This window comes from Xylaria bambusicola (genome assembly GCF_022495145.1).
Source record: "Xylaria bambusicola strain CBS 139988 unplaced genomic scaffold F5B22scaffold_44, whole genome shotgun sequence".
Lineage (NCBI taxonomy): Eukaryota > Fungi > Ascomycota > Sordariomycetes > Xylariales > Xylariaceae > Xylaria > Xylaria bambusicola.
Genome location: NW_025953597.1, coordinates 125944 through 148449, shown reverse-complemented (window position 1 = coordinate 148449; position 22506 = coordinate 125944). Strand labels below are relative to the sequence as shown.

Here is a 22506-nt window from a genome sequence, read left to right as displayed (position 1 = left end):
ATACTAAGGTACCTATAAGTACCCTGTAGCGAACCATTAGGTACATCCTCACTTGTACCTACAACTTGCACCTCAGGCCAAATAGGTATTCCCTTGAGCTCGTTCCATGTCATCGTCCTATGAGCCACGATTGAAGAACAGTAAAGCGTCAACTCTTCAAGATTCAATCAATACGACGCGTAATTACTTCTAGACATACAGACATTGGCTGTGATTACGGGATCATTACTGTTTTGAAACGTGAAAGTACGCGTCAAAGTTGATGCGCTAGATCCTTGCTTCCCTCTGTCTGATCCCACATCTACCACCACACGGATTATAGATTATCGCAGCCTCGCATCATCAAGACCTCAATTCAATCATTCATGCGTCGCCATTCTTCGAGTTTTCTCTCTCGAAAAGTGTGGCTTTAACATCTGTGCTATTTATCACTACAATTCATCGGCACACAACAGCACACTGGGCCATGCCTCCTAAGAGACGAGGACGTCCTGCGGCAACAGAAGCAACGCAACCAGAGCCCGTTGCTGATCATGAGCGCCATGGCCACGGTGACAGCGACGGCGACGCTGCCTCAAACAGAGAAGCAGAAGATTCGGATCCAGATATAAGCCAAGGCGAAGCCGAATCCGCAAGCTTCAAATTCTTCAACACAACATTTTCCACTTTTCGCGTCTCCCCGCTATACATAGGCCAGAACTCGCTCACACCCGAGGGGCTGCAGAAACTGTCCAGGCGTCTGCGCGACACCCTCGTGGGTGACGTCGTGCGTGGCGTACAAGTTGGTCTCGAGAGCGATACCACGCTCGGCCGCCTCGGCGTACTAGAGAGGGTAGAATGGCGAGAGTGTGACTCCGTACTTCTTTTCCCCACATTAGCAGATACGGGAAGCATACACGACGAGGCGACGCAGGGCCGCAAATACATGCAGCCCAGGAGGAATAAAGGGAAAACTAAGGACACAGGCGCACAGTCAGAGCAGGTGCCACAGCTCTTATGTCTAGATCTACAGTACGAAAATGCTGCCTTCAACGCCATCATGATACCGTCACTCGATGACGGGAGAAAACTAAGCGGGAATAAAATACACGACGATATTCGAGATGAAAATGAAGCTGGGTTATCGCAACCTCCCTCGTGGACGCAGAACATTACAATGTCTAAAAGCAAGTCGCAAGACAAACGAAGAGAGACAACAGAAGACGAGTACAAGGATAGTTCCTTCGCCCACTTTCCCTTACTACTGATGCGCATGCCTGCTCCGCTCAAGGCCGTCCTGGTAGATTTTCTCTCTAGCACCTTCGATTGCCGAATCAGCCCTCTCCATCTCGGTACACGGACTCTAGTCCGCAGCTGGGAACGGTGGATAGAAGAAAGCAGCGCGAGTACAGGAAAAATGCTAGACAAAGACATTGCGCTGACACTTGGATTTCATCTCGAACCTATGACAGACACGGCAATAGCAGGCTCAGAAGCACAGCAGAAGGCCCACGATCATTCAAAGCCAACGGCGCTAGGTCTGAAAACTATCGACATAGTGGTCCCCTCGGAAGAAATCCGGCGTTTCTTACGCGTTGGAAAGAAGACTATCACAGATCCTAGTAACGGCAAGGATCAAACAGGTAGTAAGAAACGTCCTGCCACAAGCTCCGCACAAGAGCAGGAGAAGGAACGACTCCGACGCCGGAGATTAGGAGGGAGCAAAGACGAAGAGGGGTGGGCATGGCGCGAGAGTCCGCGCGAGCAAGATCAAGAAACTATAGCCGATAATGACGACGGGATACCAGAGACCTTCTCCCAGCCCTTCACAGACGCGTTATCACACTACCTAGACCACCACCTAGCGCTGGACATGACGCACCCAGGCGTGCGCGTGCTACGCGTGGTCTGCGACGCCTTCGCACTCTCCGATACGCGGGTGAAGGTCTTCGCGCCTCGCGGAGGTAGAGGTGATGATAATAATACGCATGGGGACCTCGCCATCGACACATTCCTGCGCAGCCTGGTGCGCAAGGCCCAGGGCCGAGAATGGAGTCAGAGTGCGCTGCAGCTGGCGAATCTACAGGTCATAATGTGAATGATATTTGATGACACAGGATTATGTCTCTACCACCCATGCCTTGCTTCCTCGCCAGCTTAGTCCACGTATATTCATTATACGTATCACGGTATTTTGGACATACGTATTCGAGTTATCTCATCAGTCCATACCCTTTATATAACGAACCAAATGTCCCCTTCGACTAAGATCAAGTCAGGGCCTCTCGAAGAAAAGACCAAAATAGCATAGGGAATGCTTACGAAGCTAAGGGGTTCAGGGGTATTTCTCCACGCTGCGGACTGTAGTTCTACCTACAATATGACCTTAGCTACTTATTTTAATTGAATGAACGGATGAATAAACCCCTGTACCTTATCAAACAAAGCAGAAGTCTAGATAGGTTAAGATGACTATATACGCCTAGCCGCCTATACTCTGTAATCTTGACAGACAGGCTCAGCCAAGAGGATATATAGAAGTGTAAACACCATTGACAGCGAATGCGAATCCTACTTCATCACCTCAGCGCCCTTTCTACATATATACACATATGTTTGTATGTGCTATAATCACCGCTCTTCTACACCGCATCCATAATAGCAAGACAGCCGAGTGTCTCAGCCAAGTAAACCTGATACTTCCTTATTCGGAGGAGCGGTTCGTTAAGCGCTCAACTGATGCCTTCATTTCCGTATATATATAGATATATCAACTGCTACTGAGGATGACCATCGCCAAGTATTTCATCGCCTAAGCACGGTTTACCTAATACATATTACATCCACCTGCGGCTGAACATGCAGATCAAGTATGTACGTCTACGTGCATGGGTACATGCATGTCTTACAAAAGGCCCTTTATAAGACATGCGGAAATTAGAGATTCTATAGACCCGTGGCTAGCATAAGACATTGAAGTTTAGAGGGTAGGTATTGCGAATAGATGCAATTCCAAGACGTGTTATTAGCTCTTTTTATACTACAAGGAGCTGACAGGACGGCTTCTAAGTAAGCATGTCTTTTCCATATCATGTAGTTTCTTCCAATGCTGTGATATCCCAAATATTACTACGTAATGTTGTGTCGTGATTATCTACATCTAGCTATTGGGATCAATGTTGAGAAGAAGCAGACTCCAAGTTTCTCGGACTCGTGACACTTTTTTCTTTCTACATATACTTTTGTCCATATATGCAAGGTGTCTGAATCTGAAGAAAAGCCTCGGGCAGACAGACCTTCATGTCCATTATAGATAGAATATTAAAAACCCCGACTTTCCTCCCTTCTTTTCTTTCCCGTTTACAACACCATCTTGAACGTGGGATCCCGGTCATCTCTGTACCCCGCATACTTATCGTATTTACCCCTAGCCTTGTCACGGTTGACTTTCCAGCAGTAAAGGACGTTGGCGAGAACACTGTTTTTTCACTCGCGCGATTAGTTTATCAACAAATTCTACACCCATTATCAAATGGTGCACACTCACAGGAACCAGCCAGCCGTTAGAAGACTGAGAACGATGGTGTGACCCTTGTGATACTGCGGGCCCTGTTTCTTGGGGTATATAAACACGGCGACGAATCCGCCGGCGTTGGCGATGGCGAGTTGGAGGGCGCTCGTCGTAGCTCGCTTGTAGTGACCTGCTGAGTTCTGCATGGGGGATTTTCTAATTAGTTACATTTTCCCCTTATATTCAAGAATGAAGAGAGGAAAAAAAGAAAAAACCACTTACATTCGAAAGCCAGCCCAAAACTGGCGGAACGCTACTGTACAAGCCCGTGGCCATGAGAAATGTCATGCCGTATTTCACATTGGCATAAGGCGTGTTGGCTATGACTGCGTATCCGATGATGGCAATGGGCAGCGAGCACAGCATTATGATGCCGCGGACGTGGAAATGATCGGATAGGTATGCGGTGCACACTTGATAAGCAGTCAGTCAATATCGAACGTACCAAGTATACAGACCAAGGAACAAACAGGGGAGGATGTAGATAGGTAGGGGGTAAACTAACATGTAGCAACCACGGCAACGGCATAAGGAATAACGGACCAAAGCTGAGCTTCGTTGGCCGTGTAACCCAGGTCTTTAATAATGGTAGGTAGCTATAAAAAATATTTTCGTTAGATATCTCTTTCATAATTTCTTTCTCATGCCTAGGAATGGAGTCCCGCATATAGAGAGAAAGTTCGAAAAGAGGAATACGTACGAAGAGGCCGAAACTATACAGTCCGCTGAGAATTCCAAAGTACGCTGACGCAGAGAGCCACGTCTGCCAGTTGAAGACGCCGCGGGCAACTTCGGACCACGCGAACCTCTCCGTTTCCTCTCTGTGAATGAAGGATACGTTAGCCGCGTAAACTGCACCGGTATCATTGACGATAGATTTTCGGGGGAAAGAAATTGAAGGTAAACGAACTGTTCTCGCCCACCACTATTAGTAGTCTGCGCACGTAAGCGCTGGACAGCATATTCTCTCTCCTCAGGCGTGAAGAACCGCGCCGACGCAACGTTATTGGGCAGTAGCCAGAACGTCGTGAAGCCCACCGTGGTAGTCTATTGTGCGCGCAAGATAAGATAGGAATCAGCAAACCATTGGTCTTTCTCACTAATTCACTCAATTTTATACATGTTATGCAAAAAAAAAAAAATTTAATTTGATGAACTTACGAAGAGGCCGAAAATGATGAAAATCCATCTCCAGGAGCTTAGACCGCCTTTACCGCCTAACTCGGAGATAGCTCGCGCGAGCAGTCCTGGGGAGAGTTGATGTCAGTTCATATTATTTGATGAATGTGTCATCTGGTACAGAGTGGAATGACAGGCTGTCTAGTGGGGGGGTGCCACATACCTGAGAATGCGCCCGATAGAGACGCAGAGGTATAGAATATACCAATTCGAATGGCAAGTTCGCTTCTCCTGTAAGTACTTGACAAATACAGAATCTGCGAGAGAAAGACGTGTCAGCGAGTTTTGGCTGTATCGTGTCGAATTTGAGGCGGGCTAGCCCGATGTGTCCTACCATGCCGGGTAACAATCCTCCCTCACACAGACTATAATCAAGCAGCAAGTTAGTACAGTACCACTCCAATAAGGCCAGGATAACAAACAGAGACTTCAACGAAACGAAGAATGTTGAGGAAATATAGAACTTACCCCAGAAGTGCCCTCACAGCCACAAAATGCGCAAACGTCTTAATGAACCCCGTGCTCATAGCGATAATGCCCCAGAAGAAAGCCAGACACGGCAGCCAGATGCTCGGCGTGACCTTCTTCAGGATGAGGTTGCTGGGTATCTCGCCGAAGATGTACGTCGCGTAGAAGACGGCGAGCCCGACGTCGTACTGGTGGTCCGAGATGCCGATCTCGTCCTCGAGACCGTACAGCCGCGCGTTGCCGACATTGGTCCGGTCGAAGAAGGAGCACAGGAATAACACGGCGAGAATGGGGAGGATTCTGTTATGTTTGGAAAGAAAGAGGTGCGTTTGTTAGCTCGTGAACTCATCTCTACCATGCAGTTTTCCTAGATGTCCCCTCTCCATGACATGAACAAGTTCATTTCCTTCTCTTTCAACTTCTTATGCGTCGCGTGTCGAAAATAGTTGAAAAGTTGAATAAGTTTCGTAAAAACACACCTGGTATCTAGTTTCCAAAGGACTCTCCTCTCCAACTTCTTATCGACGACATCCTGCTCCTCGGGCGACGACAATTCGCCCTTTTCCACACTCTCCAGTTCATCAGCACCGCCTCTGGACGCTCGCAAGTCGGATTCTTCTTTCTCGGACATGTTTTTTTTTCCGTCGCTGTTGTTTCTCTTACACCTGGACTTGGCTCGGCGGGTGGCTTATACTAGTCAGAAAACCAAGAAGGCAGTAACACCGGCAGTGAGAAAGGGAGGAACGGCACGCTCCTTTCACCTTTTATACCAAGATCTTGGCGACGAGGAAACCAAGACAAGACAAGCTCTAGACAAGGAGACCGGCGGTCTTGGTTTTTGCGGGGTAGCACAGACTTTAATACGCTACGCTAAGTAAGCGCTGGTAATCATCGAAGCCAGCACAGACAATGGGCAGAAAATGGGGATGGGGATTGTGGGGGAGTCGACCCGCTTACCCTCCTGGACAAGGCAGGGGGGTCGGACTCCAAATTCTACCGAAGTATGCAACGAGAACAAGTCCTGCGTCAAGTCATTCGCCCAGACTCGCCAGATACCATGTCCTCACATATCCAGACCATGTCATAGATTCTTTTGTTATTACATGACTGAGAGGGGGAAGGATTCGGGGTTGGGTAGGATCTGCTGATCTTTCGCTACATCGGGATGCTAGGATATGACGGCGCCGCCACTATGATTCGTCGCCTAGCGAGAAAGGAGATACCTAGGTCATCTGGTATTGGGGTGAGCTCTGGGGGTGAGCGAGGCTCCGATAGTGAGGGGAAATGAGCAATGGTGCGGTGAGACATGCTCGACATGGTTTTTTTCTTTTCAAATACGGTCAAATACGCTTACCCCTACCAGATCCCTACCTACTACGTATGGTAGAGATGCTAGTTTAGACCCGGCAACCAAATGTTGTGGCCATCCAATGAAGCAATTCGTGGCGCCGCTATCCTGGTCTTTTTATTTAGGGGCGCAGAAAGAGTCTAGATTCGGGAGAACAAAAACTGCCGTTGATTCTTCTGCTTACGGTATTGAGTATGAGTTCATGAATAGGCCTTTCAATATCTACAGCGCCGCTCGCCCCTCTTACCTACCCATTTCTCATCGCCATGAATTACATATAAACACAGGGAATGTCCATTTTGCACAAGGACACTTGATAGTCATACAAGTACTCCATCATGTAAACGTACTCCAGTCCATCCAGTCCAATTCCGACGGTTGTTGAAATTGGAAGTCTTCCCACAGGGCATCGAGTCCCACATCGGTGTTGTTGATGGCCTCATTCAGTTGGTCGTTGGACATGGTAGAAAACAGCAGGTAATCGGATGGCATGTCACCGCCTGTAGGCATCTGCAGCTGCGCCGAGACTTGGCTCGTCGTCAGGTGCGCTGTTGCATTGGCACTAGGGTTACTGGGGTAGACAGGCCCAGTATCCATGACTCCGTTGCTCTCTGCCAACGGCACTCTTGTGGTCTCAGCAGATCGCAAGGCAAGTTTCAGGATCTGCCTGAGCTGTCCGGCGAAAAGACAAGAGAGTCCCCTCCTCTGTACAGGCGTGGACCCTATTCTGTCCAAGACATCGATGGTCTCTGCGATCAGCGCTCGAATACTAGGTGCCAAGCTGGATCCTCTATCATCCGCGACCGTGCTGACTCGCAGCGCAAAACATGCCGCGAAAGAGATCATAATGGCCGTGTTGTTGGGCATAGATCGGAGTTGCCCTTCTCCTTGAACAGCAACCCGTAATACGTTGAGAGCAGAAGACAGGCCGGCAGCTCGAAAAAAGTGTCTCGCTCCGACTGGCGCAGTGCTGTGGTTAATGATGCTAGAGTACATGGATAAGCGGGTGTGAGAAGCGAGTATTTCCACATATGGAGGGAGCGCAAACTCTGCGTATGCTGTCAATGGATTGATTGTCGCACAAGCAAGGGAAGCAACTTACGCTCTCGCTCTCCGAGCTGTAGGGGCCAAGTGTGATACCACCTATCAAAGAATATAGTAATTTCATTCTTTAAGCTGTGAAACGTGAGTCATTGCTCCAAATGATGGAACAGGGATATATACATACTTGTCGATGACAGTCGTCTCACTGACTCCCTTTACGTAGCTGTCACAAATTCCTCGCAAGGTTGTGATCAACTTCGCCTAGAAAACAGCCCATTAGCAGTTGAGTAGGTCCAAGGAACGTACAGGGTTGAATCTTACCAGGTCCCTACGGAGAACAGCCACAGATACTATTGACCCGTCCCAGCGATCTGCAAGCTCGCAAAGATGCCACTGGTCGCAATTCTCAATCAGTTGTGACATGGGTAACATGTAGCTCCTCCCTCTAGCTAGACATACGCTAGGCGACGAAGACGCGTGTTAGTAAGTATGCAAGGAGCTCTCAGCAGCACAGAATCATTTACCCTCTCTCAAGAACAAACAGAGATAGCCACGTTCGTTCCCTTCTCCTTATGAGGCGCCTGCCCGTCTCCGACTCTGGGTCGATTTCAGTGAACCCATCAACATTCAGAGCCTTCCTAGTGGAGATCTGGTCAGACAAGGGAACGTTATCTTTTGAGAAAGGCGCTTCCGGCGATGAGGGTAGTATGATCTTGTTCAGGTACAAATCTAACGCGATACTCGAAGCCATGGACATGTATGTCGAGGTGTCGTCGTCGGCCCAATGTTCGCCAGCCGAAATCCAGGGAATATTGACCATAAAGGCCAAGACGATCTCGACAGACTTGTATCGTTTCGAGATGACTAGGTCTGCGAGCTTCTGGCGATGTCTTGAAAGCCGCTTATAAAGGGCTTCCAGGGATGGCGAAAAGAGTGCCGAAGCCGCGACTATTGACGTGAAGAGGAAAGCCGAGCGCCTCTGCACGAAATCAACAGTATGTAGGACGGGGTCGATCCCCCATCTCGTATGCGCCAGGTTTTCATAAAAGCTGAGACATTTGTCAGCACCAAAAGCACCTTGAGAAGCCTAAAGGTACAGCTTTTACTATGCAAATAGATGCTCGGCCTCGGCAAGGGTGAGGAGCCCAAGCTCGACAGGGTCTAGATCAGGGCCGATATCGAGACGTGGTCGGAACCGGCCAAAGAATGCAGGCAAAGTGCCTTCGTAGTCGGCTCCGAGGGCCCGTTCACGGCTCGGGAGAGATTTGGACGGCAGATGGCCCGTAGCGGATCCGATACCAGCGACGCCGATGGAAGACAACAGCTCAGATGTCCTCGCGAGCAGTTGCAGGGGGTTCTCAGCATCGTCCAAGTTCAACTGGCGGTCGTCATCCACGGTTTGCGACACGGTCGCAGCGTCACGCGACTCAGCTTGTGATGGTGGCGTTCCATGGGAGGCTGACGATTGCTGAGGGGATGGAATGGATCCATCATGGCGGCGCCCGTTCGTACCAGAAGCCGAATGTTTCTGGCTTCTCTCCGCACTGAGGAGGTCCCGGCTCCTCTCGAGTAAGTATCTCAGTTCGGCCGACTGTTCAGAATTCTGGATCTGATCAGAGCCGGGATGGGTCCTCTTCAAGGCCTGTTCGATCTGGAAAACCGCCTTTTCCAGCCCCGAGTGTTTGCTGGCGCGATGTGTGTTAGTATATAGGTAGGATATGTAATTGAGAAGCGGCAGGTGACGGGGATGGTTTACTTTTTCACGCCCTTATGGCGGCCGACGTGGAACAGGGGCGCACTGCACTCGAGCTTGCGCTGGGTACAGCGCGAGCAGATTGTCGAGCCTTCGGGGCGCACACACTTCACCTTTGACTTTTTGCAGTTGAAACACGAAGCCAAGCGCTCTTCATCTTTGGATTCGCTATTGGACACCCAGGACGAGACTTCCGACATGGTACCGGCATACAACTAGATTACGGAGGAGAGAATAGCAGCGAGCGAGGCGACAACCATGACAGCAGCGGCTGAGCAGTTATCCATACTATGATCAGGCGGACGACCATAGCAGCAGCAACAGCAAAGACGGGCAGACGAAAGACATAAGAAGCCGCACAAAGCAGATATCGCAAAGTGAGAAGGGAGCGGTGGCTGAGACAGCGCCTTGCGTATCGCTCACGTTCTCAGTGAGATGGTTGTTTCTACCGGGTATCTTAGGTCAATACTTATCCATCCATGCCCGGATGTATATGCATCGTGGTCGGAACTTGGAGTGGGCTGTATAGATGATAGTACTGCTTCTTTGTCCCGCAGCCCCACTTCAGACCACTAAGGGCACTATATACTGTCACTATTTTGTGCCCAGGTAGGTATTCCGCAGGCCATACCTCTAGGTACTCTACAGCAGGCCTGCAGGTTAAATAGGCGCCTACAGACTTTTATTTAAACGTCGCCACTTCACACGAAGACGGCCTTTGACACAGCGAAACCAATAGACCAACATTATAACATGAAGGCACACGTAGGCCTCTAAGAATCTATCTACTTTATACATCATATGTCTTTTGCTCTTTCACCTATATTTTTAGTATGATAACATTACTCACATAGTCTTCTATTAGGTGTGGTTGGTTAGGTATTGGTTGTCAGAATACCTGACCCGAAAGGCTTGAAAGGCATGAATAGATGCGTCCCCAAAACACGGGTTCAAGCCTCTACCTATGTCCATGTAAAAGTCAAGCAGGTCCTCGTCTCCCTGTCTCTGTATGCTGTAGGTATGCTCTTACATTGAGTCCTTTCGATATGGTTCAAAATACTGGGAACGATTTGGGCAGATTTGCACCACAATACCAAGCCACTAATGCGTGCGTGGTCCATGACCTACATGTGCATACTTACACATGATCAGCATTTCTCTTATTCCCAACCCATTCCGTTCATTTTAATGTATGCTTCTACACACAGTAGTCATAGAGACGGTAACTTGAATAGCCTACAGTCTACCCGGGATGACAAGTTCGCTCCTATTGGATTCATTCCAGAGTACGGCAGGCAGAAGAAGTCTAACGTGTTCTTCTATCATCAGCCGTTCATGCAATCAGACGGACCAGACGGAGATAGGGTCCCGCGCGAAACCCAAATCGGTAAGCAATGCCACAGGCAGCGTACGGAGTTAAGCGATTCCATATAAGCCGCGCCTGACATAAGCCTTCTATTTCTACTTATATAAGCTATCTATATAAGCCATTGGCGTTGACCATGTCGAATACCCTCGAAGTGGTTGTTTAAATCCAGCAATCATTCCATATAAGATTCGTTTCCAGAGTAGATTAGCTTCCAATCTGTTAATATCCTTCATACTCCTCATACCATAACAAAAAAAATCTTACTGAAACACGAGCAAAATGCATTTGATCCTCACAGGGGCAACGGTAGGTTCCAACATTTCATATCGTACCTCCACTCCGACTTTTTCGAAGTAAACCTAACATATTATTAGGGTCTTGTAGGATCTGGCGTCTTAGATGCCATGATCAAGATGAAAGACGTCACAAAAATCTCAATCCTGAGTCGACGGCCTGTACCAATGGCAGAGGATGCTAAAGACCCTCGAATCAATGTCATTATTCACAACGACTTCGCCAAATACGACAAGAGTATTCTTGATCAACTCAGGGGCGCACGAGGTTGTGTCTGGGCATGTAAGCCAACCCTCATTTCACCGTTCACTAGCCTCCCTCTCCAGTTTAATGATGCATTCCCAGATCCAGGCGAGGTCTTCACGCAGGGTGTAGGAAGTAGGAGACAGGAGTGATACACTCGCTAACTAATTATTGACTATTTAGTGGGCATCAGTCAAACCCAAGTCAGCAAAGAGTGAGTCATAATCAATCATTCATTCGCCTAGAATACCGCAATATACAATTACTCATACGTGTATCTAGGGACTACGTCAAAATCACCAAAGACTACGCACTAGCCGCAGGCGAAGCCTTCTCAGACCTGGCCCGCGAGAACGAGCCCTTCAACTTCGTCTACGTCTCCGGCCACGGCGCAACACAAGAGCCCGGCCGTTTCTCAGCCATATTCGCCCGCGTCAAGGGCGAGACGGAGATCGCGCTCGCCGAACTACGCAAGAAACACCCCTTTCTACACACCAGCTCCGCCCGCCCGGCCGTGGTCGATGCGAGCGCCCATGAGGCGATACAGCCGTATATTCCCACGCGACCGCTCGCGTACCGCATGCTCGCTCCTGTCCTACTCAAGCCTGTCCAGGTCGGACTGCCCAGTCTTCACAGCCCTACGCAGCCGCTTGGCCGGTTCCTTACTGAGATGGCTATGGGTAAGCATGCGGTTGGTCCTGCTCAGGATATCGCCATGATTGGCGAGTTGCCTATATATGAGAATTCCGCTATTAGACGGCTGATTGGGTTGGATTTAAAGTGAGGTGCAAGAGTCTTTCTTTTCTATCCCTCTTGTTCTCTCTTACGAAAGGGCATATATTTGTAAGTATGTATGTACTGGATAGGATCTGGCGTTCACCCACCTAGAGACACGGTGACCTTTGTATGATAGGTTTTGTTCGGATTAGCGTCTATGTAAATGGAGGGCTGCGATATGCAGAAGAGTAATATGTATCATCTACATCTATTTAGCCCAAAAATGGGACTTGCGCAAGACTTTGTATTGCCCGAACTGTCCCAGACGAGGTACTGTGGGAATGTCGGTCAGACATTAACCCTATTAGTACTCGAATCTCCATCTAGGATCAGAATCGCCCTTCCAGTCCGGGATTTCCCCGACTTCTTTCACCTCCTCTGCTACCGATGCACGTCGCTCATTTTCCTTCTTCAAGAGCAAGGCGAGACTTGTCACGACGATGGTATTTGCGAGCAGGTAGCCGAGCGCGAACGAGTGTCCCACGATGAATCGCGGCCCGTCGTGAGACCGGTACAGCTGAGTCCCTAACACGGCGCCGAGGTTGCCGATGCTGATCTGCATGGCGGTAGAAGTCGCACGCTTCGTCTGGCCCGATACGTTAATGGTAGGCCACGACAGAACGAGCGCCGTCGCGGGATAGATACCACCTGCAGCGAAGAATACGGCGGCGTAGCTCAGGCCGGGTCGAGCGACAGGATCAGTATTACCGAGCAAGATGGCATATCCGATGGCGGCGAAAACAGCCGAGCTCCCAATGAACACAGCCCGCTTGCCCAAGCGTTCCGACAGCACGGCGACCGCAATCGTCGTGCTAAACGCAAAGGCATATGGGGGCACAGTAAGCAGTTGTGCGGTTGCAGCTTTGTAACCCAGATCTTTAATAATAGTTGGCTAGAATGTTTCATAACTCATTAGCTACGGGTAGTCAAGAAGCTGTAAGATGTTACGTCTCGCGACTCAAACGTACCAGGAATAAAGACAGCGTGTATAGCGGGAGACTCATCGTGTGAAATCCCAGTCCATAAAGCCAGCACTTGGGATCCTTAAGAGCCTCTTTTACACCGTCCCAGCTGAAAGCTTCCTGGTGCGTTGCGTCGCAGTCCGAAGCGAGCCGCTGGTGCACGAATTTCCGTTCGTCGTCCGTGAGGAATTTACTTGTATGTGGATAGTTGTGTATAAAGATATATCCTATCGCGGCGACGACCACCGTCGCTATACCCTCCTGCTCACGGCCGTTAGTCAAGCTGCCAATCCAGGGGTCTCAGAAATAGAAAGGATCAAACGCACAAGTATGAAGATCCAATGCCATCCATTCTCCCACACCGTACCCTTCAGTCTTCCAATTCCCTGAGAAATTATCAGTCACAGGACGCCTAAATCGGGGGAGCAGTGCAAGGAGAATCTCACATAGGCAAGGGCGCCGCCAAAAGCACCGGCCAGTGACGCCGCGCTGAAGAAAAGAGCTACACGGTACTGCCGCTCTTTTCTCTTGTACCACATAGAGAAGTAGTACGTCACACCGGGGAACAAGCCTGACTCTGCTACGCCGAGGAAGAATCTAGCTGCTAGAAAGCCCGCCTCGTTATGCACTATGCCCATCAGCGTAGAGACTACGCCCTGTGAGTTAAGAAGGAAAGTTAATTATGAAAGGCCGTTAGGTGAGCATATGTGTATAGAGGAATTCAGGAGTACCTACCCATGCAATAGTCAGAGTTGGCAGCCAAACTCTAGGACTCGTCCGCTTCAAGACGACGTTGCATGGAACCTATTCTCCGTAAGCCTTTTGGTTCGCGCTAAATACTTAGCTAGCTAGTTGACTTCAATGAGAAGACGGAGACAGAAAAGTTTTGCTTTACCTCAAATAAAGTATATCCGACAAAATAGAGACTGAGTCCTATAAGATAGTGATCCCCGCCTATACGTATCGTCGTCAGAAAAGCCGATCTCAAAGCATCTCGCGGTCATCGATGGGATTAATTACTCATTTTCAAATCGTCAAGGAGACCTTCAATTCTAGCATTTCCCACTGAAGCAAAAGGTTGACCAGATTAGTCGTTTGCGCACAAGCAAGTTGTTTTTAGTGTTGATCTTCATCTTACCGTTGCTGCGGTCTAGGAAACTGAGAAGGTATAGTATACTGCAAGATCCAGGGTATCAGTATCAATGTATATATCATATGAAGATCCCGCTCGAAAACAATTCAACCAGCGAATTTGAATGAGAAATACTCACGCAACCGGAGGCAGTAAATGGCCATCTATCTTTCGCAGCAGAGATCTCTCATTGATGGCAGGGCCAATCGACTCCCGTGAAACCGAGGCATCATCAGGACTCCGGGAGACGACCCCCGCCTGATCTTTCTCGCTCTCTATCTCCCCCATCATGACAATAATTCTCACAAAGCAATCCGCACTCGAAAACCAAAAGTAATTACTCTACGTCTGAAACCGAGTAAGCAGCAGACGTAAATATTGTTGATGAAACACCGACACAAATAAATCACATATCTCATTCAATCTTTATAGTCCGCAATTAAGCGGGCTTGACTTTCTTTTGTGTGGGTTGCCGGCACGATGGCGTCGCAAGATCGGCTGCCTTTCCGAGTTGAAGAGGACTCCATAGCGCCACAACTGATCGTGGAAATCGCATTGGTTCATCCGGCTTGTGATTGGGCCCGGCCAGAGCACGCCTTGACAGCGATGTAAGCACGACATTTAGATTGCGATGCACACTTGCTTTCGCTATGTGACTTAACTACGTAGAATACGCTGTAGAATATGCATGCAGGTCTCAGCTGTAGCTTTGTTATCCATTCTACTGGTATCTCTGTGCTTGCTGTGTCTCAACTTATGTTATGCGTCATGATTAGCTTGAGCTTGTTTCAAGACTATCACTGGCCCTGTATGTCAGATCGTTATGCGGGGGAGGGGGGTTGCTGTTGTGAGCAAGGCTACACAGCATGATGCTACCTGAACTACGGGACATGTGGTCATGATAAAGCTGTGTAACGATATGATTTTAGGACTGTCGTACGAATGACGCCCGCCGACTGGCCAAGTCAGCCATAGCCAATACATCTACAATCTAAAAGAAATAGTCCCTGTCTCATATGGGAGAGAATTGAATAGTGTTGTGAGACGGTCCGAGAAGTCACCGAGACCTGCATTCCAGCATTTGATGTGATGGGCAGAGCTGCAAGGGATTAGCCGTACGCTGACGACCCGTCCATCATCGAGGCGTGATGAAGATGTTCTTTCTGCCGTCGCATACGACTGCTGAGAACTTCTAGAATCTCGCACGGTGGAAGCACTAATGCCTATGATATTGTGGCGGCTCTAGATTGCCATCCGACTAGAGGCACGTGCGACAAACTCCTTGGCGAAAGCATCTACCGCAGTGAATGACGGGGAAATCGTCTGCGAGCGTCTCCGAAAATGAATTTTGTAATGCTCGGCAGCATGCGCTGAGTTGCTAGGCTCTGAATGAGTAAAATCAGATTGGTTCGGGTGTAAGGAATTCTTAAAAATATGACCTCCCTTAGTTTACAGCTTCGACATATGCTCCGTTTAGCACTCGGACGTATTTTGATTTGCAATCGGCTATCGTGGATGCAGACACTCTTAAAAGTACTGAGATGTGTTCTTACCGACGTTCATAGCTTTCATGTTGAGTATTTTAACAAATCTCGAAGCTTAACTACTGGCAGCTACTAAACCCTTTTCATAATTTGAATTTATGTATCCCTTGATGCAATGCATATGGCGTCGAATCGATCAACAATACACTGTATCACAAGCTCCAGTAGCCCGAGCTGAAGGAATTACAAAAAGATGTGCATGAGATTTACAATACGAGCATTGGCATTGGCTCCATATGCGACTTTGAATAGGTATCAATTACACACTGGTTTTAGGTCAAACTCTTTGGTATAACTGATTTTTTATACCGCCAACGATATTCCCGTCGCGTAATGTTTCTTGAGATCTAGGTTCAGGTAGCATGATAGTCATACTGTTTATCTTATAAACGTAAATGGATATACAAGTAAATGTCATAACTTAATGAAACTTTTGGTTCAACAAAGGAAACACCGTTACACATGCACATGTTGTATGCGTTTAACATGTAGTATTCAAAGCCCAATGAGACCCAGTCTCAGAGAACCACGAACTCATCGAATTTGAAGCTACCGGTATTCGGCCCTCGCTAAGGTAAGACATGCCGGCGGACCTCGGAGGACATGAACACTGGTCTGACTGGCAGCTATAAGAGCTCATTGTACAGCTAACATGACTAATGCCATGTGTCGACCCAAGCTCTGATAAAACTGTTCTGAAAATCGATCCGGATTGGACGCTTACAGCAGACAGGTAGTGACAATGCATGACGAAGACTGTTGTTTTACTCTTGATCTTAACACCAGTCTTATGCCAACTGCATAGTTATATTTCTGATCTCTAGGCAGTTTAAGGCACGCCCGAGAAGCTTCAGCAAATGACGGCTATCTAATCGTACTGAGCAAGAGGAATTGCTGAGGAACTGAGAAGGAACGGTATCTGCTGATAATATAAAACAGTATTTATAGTTACTCGAAACTAACACTCAACTTCTCTACAGCACTTGCTAGTAAACTGATCAAATAAACTCACAATAGCGAGCAATTAAACTATCATAGGGCGTTACCCAATATCACAAGAAGTTCATCAAGGCTAATCGTACTAGCATACACAAATAGTTCTTTTTTTCAACGGTCTTAGCATGAAGCTGAACACAGCGTGCTTGGGCGAGTAGAATAAAATCTACTTGCTTCCAGGATATGCACGCCCCGTAACAATGTTAACGCCAGACATCGAACTTGTTTGCGCGAATGGGCCCCCAGCAGTTAAGAGATAGCGACGCCCTTGAGAAGGTTTGAGGTTGTATTGCCTCCTCCGTGTGCGGGCTACTTATTGGGGGTGGCTACGCGCTGCTACAGCTGAGCACCCTTGTTCGACAACCCCTTCGAGCTGTGTGGGGTTGCGATCCAGCCACCCCCCATAACAAAGTACTTACAAGATCGGTTCCTGACTAAGTTACATGTCATCTTCTGCTCATCCGTAGAACTTCGACGGCGACGAGGCTATGGAGCTTCAGAGACTATCGCGCTTCTTACGATCACCACACAAGCTGTATACCTGGCAGACACTATTCTCCCTCTTCCATCTTGCACTGAACAAACATATCATCATCATCGAATATCTCAGGCAATACTTATCAGAATGTTCAGCCATCAGATGTGGCGCCTGCTCTCATGCATTCTACTGCAGGCAACGAGAGTACTCGTAGGCGCCGCCACGCCCATCGACCCCTTCGGGCTCTACGCTTACGGGCCCGGGATCAGCGGCGCCCGGGTCTTCTATTCCAACGGTTAGCCCAAAACGGGAATATCTATCTACCGTGTACTCCAGCTAAGGCAACAGGTCGAATGACTGATCGATATTTCCACAGAGCTGGCTTTCATCGGCAACCAGACGCAAATAGATGACGAAGAAGCCGCTAGTGTCTTGTGTAAGTCCGAGCCTTCTGCCCAGCTTTAGGTTGCTCTTCCATGTAGATGGTCAATCTTATCTCATGCGCGAATGCACAGTCAACAAATGGGGTCCCAATAACGAATTAATCGCCAATCCGGAGGGAGGATCCTCTCCCCCGTCATGGTCGAACAAAGCATTCTACATCCCGGCCGCGCGATCCCCATCGCACGACGTCGGCTTCACGCTAGAGCCTGACACAGACATGGACACGTCTGGATTCATATTCTACGGCGCAACGATGCTGCACGCGAGCAGCGGGGATAATAATCTGCGTAGTCTGTGGTATGCGGTGCCGACGCGGTATGAGAAGGTGTGGTCCTTGCAGTGGAATACCACGGGCGATGGCCATGTAGCTGTTACGCTGAGAAAGGTGCCGCCTGCGAGGCCATTTCGCGATTTGGAAGATGATGTTGGGATGTGGCTTCAAGCGTAATCAGGTAGGTAGGCAGGTAGGTAGAAATGGTGAGATGGATCTTGATGGCACAGGCGGTCGTTTAATTACAGGTGATGAATGTATATGAATAATGAATGATAAAACCAGCGTCTCATTCAAAACTGATAGAATCGAAACTCAATATAGCTGGGAAATTGGAAGGCATCAGGCCTATTTTCGGTTCTGCTTTTCTTTCTTTCTTTCTTTTCCCCTTCTTCCTTCATCTATATTCCAGTTTGAAATAAACTACAGTATTTTGTGATTTAACATCGGTGAGTGGTTACCTCGGTCAATGCAGACCCGCCTCTGGTGGGGTGGAATCCGGTAACGGCGGAGTCGGTCGACCGACTCGTGCGGCGCCCGAAGAATCTATCCCCTTCCGTCCCGCAAGTCGAGAGAAGGGCGTAGAGAGCTCGAATATAATTGAGCCAGTGCTGTACTTTGTCACTTACTCACCTCCCCATTCATACTGCTCTCTAGCAAGGCTTTGAACATCTCAGGCCACGTCTTCGGTATTAATCTAGCCTACACCATACTGTACCTACGCGCTCATACTAGACACACTATTATACGATGGCGCATGCTAATTGTCATGTTCGGCACGCGCGCCGGGAAGGTATTCGCACGCCCCCGATCGGGACTCCATCTGCGTGACAGATATTGATACCACTGCCTTGGCCCCAGATATACCATCCATCTTGCAGATGATTCGCGAGTTGGCCGACTATGAACATGAGTTGGATGCTGTCGAGGCCACCGAGGCCTCGCTAGATGCCACAATAGCATTTGCGCCTGATGGTGTTGAGTCTTCCACAGCCGCGCCCAACACGGAGCCTATAACGCCCACGCGGCCCTCACGCTGCCTCATACTCTTTAACGAGAAGGACGAGCCCTCGGGCATGGCCTTGTACTTCTACAACTACAGCACTTGGCGCGCCAAGGCCGGTATTTACCGTGAGCTACCTGGATGTCCTCTTTCAAAAGGACGAATGCTAACACCTAGATCGGCCAGTTGAGGACTTGTTTGTACGCTCAACGGAAAGAAAGAAGGGGTATGGCAAGAGGCTGCTCGTGGAGCTGGCCAAGGAAGTTGTTGCCATGGGTGGTGGGCGGCTGGACTGGAGTGTGCTGAAGTGGAATGAGCCGAGCATCAAATTCTACGAGTCTATCGGTGCCACAGCCATGAACGAGTGGGTTGGTATGCGTGTTGACCGTGAAGGCCTGACCAAACTGGCTTCCCTGTTGGACTAGGCTGATGTGAACGAAACATTTTGTACACGATACAGACAGTCAGGACAAGCCATAGATTACCCAGTATAAACCTCGGCAGTGTTCAATCGAGGGGGAAGGGGGGGAGGGGGTTGACGTTAAGATCATGTACGACAGCAGTAGCATAGATATCTTTAGCCGCCCTTAACTTCTCGATGTTGTTTACTTGTCGATGACTGTTTCCCCCCGTTCAGTAGGCTTCCGTCATTTGCGACACCTTCAAAGAAAAAGAGATCTCTAGGCGATGGTGCTGAGATTCTATCCTCCTCCTTCCCCCAAGACACAGACCACTTCTGCATTCCGGGTTTCTTTTCCATGAGGGGCGACATATTCCAGATACGGGCGTATAGGCGCTGGAGCACCCGGGGACTAATGACTCGAACACCTATGGGGTTGCCATGGCCGCGAGGGTCCTGGTCCTCCTTACCAGTGAGAGACTTCTGCTTGCGGCTGCTTCCCCTCTCTATAACACGTGCTGGTTTGAGGACGTGTTGGGTCCAATCCCAAGGCTCACTCATAGAGGCAAGACTATGGCCTTGAACGGGCCGTGCGACGGGCCTCCTCGAGGGTATTTTCAGCTCGTCGGTGCTCGGCTGAGCTTGGACTAGGGCAGCCAGGTGATCCCATTCACCGCGAGGTAGCGGAGGTAAGATTTGCTTAAGGACGCTGGCCCAGTGTTTCTTCAGCTTGTTCCGAACCAGTTTACGGCCGTAGGGTTGGCCGAAGCAATTGGTACCGGTCGTGATGTGCCTGGTATCGAGGGCGCGACGCATGTTTTGGGGCCAGTCGCGGGCTTGCTGGGAAACTTGGGACCGAGCGAGGGCCTCGATCATGTCGATTGACCAATTCTCAAGCCAATCGTGGCTGGTAGGCGTAGCGGAAGCACTGGTGACACCGGGTGCGCCATTGGACGGGGAAGAGGTGACGACATTTTGGACACGGGATTGCTCTAGCGCGGTGGTATCGGTAGGAGGGGCCCGGGCGAGCTGGGAAGAGGTGAGGATACGGCGGCGCTTGCCAACTCGGCCGGTGGCCATGAAGCAGAGGCGCTCGATGCGGTGGATATTGCCAGCATTGGCGGAGCGCAGATAACGGAGCGAGGTATGGGCCTTATTGATACTGGTGGTCGCAGGTTGCTTATCACGACAGTCACGGAATCTCTGTTGGATGCGCCAGGCGACCCAGGGCCGGCATAGAGCCGGGAGATAGGTGGACTCGCGGAGAAGATGCCGGTAGAGGTGAAGAGGGGTCTTGGGATGGGGAATTTGAAGCGGCATTGCTCGTGAAGGCCGAGATGTAGAGCTCCGTGCGTCCGAGATCGAGGCACATTTTTCACGATGTATCTCGTCTCAGTCTCAGTCGTAGTCGTTGAATGTACCTAGGTACATAGTAAAAAGCATGGACCATTCTTTTCCCATGATCTAACCCAGAAGATCATCAAGCTAGGCTAGATCGGGCAGCTTACTCGGTAGAAATATGCGCCTCGGTACTTACATACTTGCCTAGGTAGGTAGCAGCCAATTAATCTTGCAGAATCTACTTACGCGCCCACGTCCTCCACAATCCACGCGCCCACGCACGCAACGCTCGCTTGCAGCAACCCTCGACGCTCCACGGGTTCTCTCTTTTTGGGGGCTGTCGCGTCTTTTTCCAGCCAGGGACTTTATCCCTTTAGGTTAGCCGATGTAATGCCATTGCCCTTGCACCACCGTCTGCTCCGTTGCTGGGAATCCCTACCTCTGATCAGAGCTGATCAGTCAATCATCTCCCGTATCTGCCCCGTGCCCGCGACCAACTCCAGACCAGGACCGACACAAGAAAAGGGCCCCCAAAGACCAGGTCTGACCAGGTCCGTGACCGAGTCCGTGAAGCTCAACGCGTCCCCTCCACGCTCTGAACGCGCCGCCCACACGAAACACACGAAAGTGACACGTCCATGCCCTGGCCTACACTATTCCCAATCCTCGCTCTTTAATTGAATCGACCGTGCCAAGATTGCGAAAAGACTGGCTCCTCCAAGACTGCCGACGACCACACAAGCCTGTGTGTATGAAGCAAAGTGCTTGCTTGCTTGGTTACCTACAGACTACAGACTACAGATTAGGTACGGTAGATACTTACTTGCTAGAAGCTCGAGGTTAATCCTTCCACCTTTGTACATCATCTCATCTCCTTGTCATCTGAGCTTTCCCTTTCTCTCTGCTACTGCTACTCTACATACCCACGTATTTTCATGTTGGACATATCTATTTTTGGTCGGCCCTCTTCGCACTTCCGTAGATCTATCTATCTATCTACCTACCTAGGCATTACATCGTCTAGGGGCTGCTATCATTCCACACGAGTGCGCTGCCTCTTTGCCATGTGCTAACCTTGGCTCACCTTAGCTCACCTCACTCTCACCCTCTCCCTTATCCTTACACTTGCCCATACTCTAAGTCCAGGTGTAACTCTTATCTCTTTTATCTGTCTCTTCTTCATTTCAGCCCCAATTGTCATCCACCTTGGCTGTTCTCCGACTTGTCGCAATCCACCACAGTCTATTCCCCCATCTTGGTACAAGCGAGCCAGGTCGTCTTCCACAAATACCCTAGATAGGTAAGTACCTTCGTGGCTTCCCATACCCTAGTTTCTTTGCCTGCCGACACTATTTGCCTGGGTCTTCATCCTAACTTCATGCTTTTGGCTAGTATTCTATCCGTAGATGTGCATGCGCTGCCTGTCCTACTGCGCCTCTAATTGTCTGTCTGTCTGTCTCTCCGTCTCACTCGCTCGAGCCAATTACCGATTCTTCTGTTTCGACTCGACAGCCTCTCTGTCTTGTGCGCCTCCCTCGCCTCGTCTTCCTCTTAGACCTGATCTAGTCGGATACGCCAGCTCTTTACAAGCAACACCAAGTAGTAGAGACGACGGCGAGATCTACTGCTCCTATCACAATCTTCGACTACAGAGTGTCATACTATTCTCGCGGATGTTGCTCCGGGCGTAACCACAGTCGCCGTCGCACCCGACTCTAATAACAACTCGTACAACCACCCCCTTACCATTGTTGCCCTCGCCTTCTCTCCGCCCCATTGAGCGATTTCTCCGGCGACATTGACGTCCATGTATGGCGTCGACCATTGTTACAGCCCGTCAGCAGCAAACTGCAAACCATAACCCGATAACTACCACAGGGACTGCCATAGGGCCTTCGTCCTCATCTCAT

The 22506-nt window shown here is 49.5% G+C and overlaps 8 protein-coding genes across 8 annotated transcripts; 4 read left to right on the top strand and 4 right to left on the bottom strand.

Annotated features, from left to right (window-relative positions):
* Window positions 1-70: 70 nt before the first annotated feature.
* F5B22DRAFT_378819 (kinetochore complex Sim4 subunit Fta1-domain-containing protein) lies at window positions 71-2569 on the top strand. Its single transcript, XM_047971250.1, has one exon. The coding sequence runs from the start codon at window positions 467-469 to the stop codon at window positions 2075-2077; it is 1611 nt and encodes a 536-aa protein (XP_047827836.1). The 5' UTR covers window positions 71-466; the 3' UTR covers window positions 2078-2569.
* Window positions 2570-3205: 636 nt separating this feature from the next.
* Window positions 3206-5972, bottom strand: F5B22DRAFT_378615 (major facilitator superfamily domain-containing protein). The gene is made up of 11 exons (XM_047971246.1): window positions 5677-5972; window positions 5198-5497; window positions 5064-5094; window positions 4893-4986; window positions 4712-4797; window positions 4461-4597; window positions 4251-4371; window positions 4056-4146; window positions 3773-3963; window positions 3527-3690; window positions 3206-3457 (listed from the first exon to the last, which is right to left on the bottom strand). Exons 1-11 carry the CDS (start codon window positions 5826-5828, stop codon window positions 3340-3342), a joined length of 1485 nt encoding a protein of 494 aa, XP_047827835.1. The 5' UTR covers window positions 5829-5972; the 3' UTR covers window positions 3206-3339.
* A 641-nt stretch (window positions 5973-6613) lies between these two features.
* On the bottom strand, window positions 6614-9994 carry F5B22DRAFT_378613 (uncharacterized protein). Its single transcript, XM_047971245.1, has 7 exons — window positions 9346-9994; window positions 8696-9274; window positions 8114-8638; window positions 7911-8049; window positions 7774-7850; window positions 7648-7721; window positions 6614-7594 (listed from the first exon to the last, which is right to left on the bottom strand). The coding sequence occupies exons 1-7, from the start codon at window positions 9540-9542 to the stop codon at window positions 6882-6884; spliced, it is 2304 nt and encodes a 767-aa protein (XP_047827834.1). The 5' UTR covers window positions 9543-9994; the 3' UTR covers window positions 6614-6881.
* Window positions 9995-10883: 889 nt separating this feature from the next.
* F5B22DRAFT_378640 (uncharacterized protein) lies at window positions 10884-12181 on the top strand. The gene is made up of 4 exons (XM_047971247.1): window positions 10884-11017; window positions 11086-11287; window positions 11432-11462; window positions 11531-12181. Exons 1-4 carry the CDS (start codon window positions 10991-10993, stop codon window positions 12030-12032), a joined length of 762 nt encoding a protein of 253 aa, XP_047827833.1. The 5' UTR covers window positions 10884-10990; the 3' UTR covers window positions 12033-12181.
* Window positions 12181-14606, bottom strand: F5B22DRAFT_378669 (major facilitator superfamily domain-containing protein). The gene is made up of 9 exons (XM_047971248.1): window positions 14259-14606; window positions 14126-14163; window positions 14008-14052; window positions 13883-13941; window positions 13723-13791; window positions 13434-13643; window positions 13314-13373; window positions 12994-13248; window positions 12181-12917 (listed from the first exon to the last, which is right to left on the bottom strand). Exons 1-9 carry the CDS (start codon window positions 14408-14410, stop codon window positions 12330-12332), a joined length of 1476 nt encoding a protein of 491 aa, XP_047827832.1. The 5' UTR covers window positions 14411-14606; the 3' UTR covers window positions 12181-12329.
* A 1951-nt stretch (window positions 14607-16557) lies between these two features.
* Window positions 16558-18316, top strand: F5B22DRAFT_378582 (uncharacterized protein). Its single transcript, XM_047971244.1, has 3 exons — window positions 16558-17432; window positions 17514-17573; window positions 17653-18316. The coding sequence occupies exons 1-3, from the start codon at window positions 17285-17287 to the stop codon at window positions 18027-18029; spliced, it is 585 nt and encodes a 194-aa protein (XP_047827831.1). The 5' UTR covers window positions 16558-17284; the 3' UTR covers window positions 18030-18316.
* On the top strand, window positions 18317-19356 carry F5B22DRAFT_378579 (acetyltransferase). Its single transcript, XM_047971243.1, has 3 exons — window positions 18317-18645; window positions 18714-18983; window positions 19042-19356. The coding sequence occupies exons 1-3, from the start codon at window positions 18603-18605 to the stop codon at window positions 19278-19280; spliced, it is 552 nt and encodes a 183-aa protein (XP_047827830.1). The 5' UTR covers window positions 18317-18602; the 3' UTR covers window positions 19281-19356.
* F5B22DRAFT_619004 (uncharacterized protein) lies at window positions 19312-20667 on the bottom strand. Its single transcript, XM_047975759.1, has one exon. It carries the CDS (start codon window positions 20573-20575, stop codon window positions 19433-19435), a length of 1143 nt encoding a protein of 380 aa, XP_047827829.1. The 5' UTR covers window positions 20576-20667; the 3' UTR covers window positions 19312-19432.
* Window positions 20668-22506: the final 1839 nt, after the last annotated feature.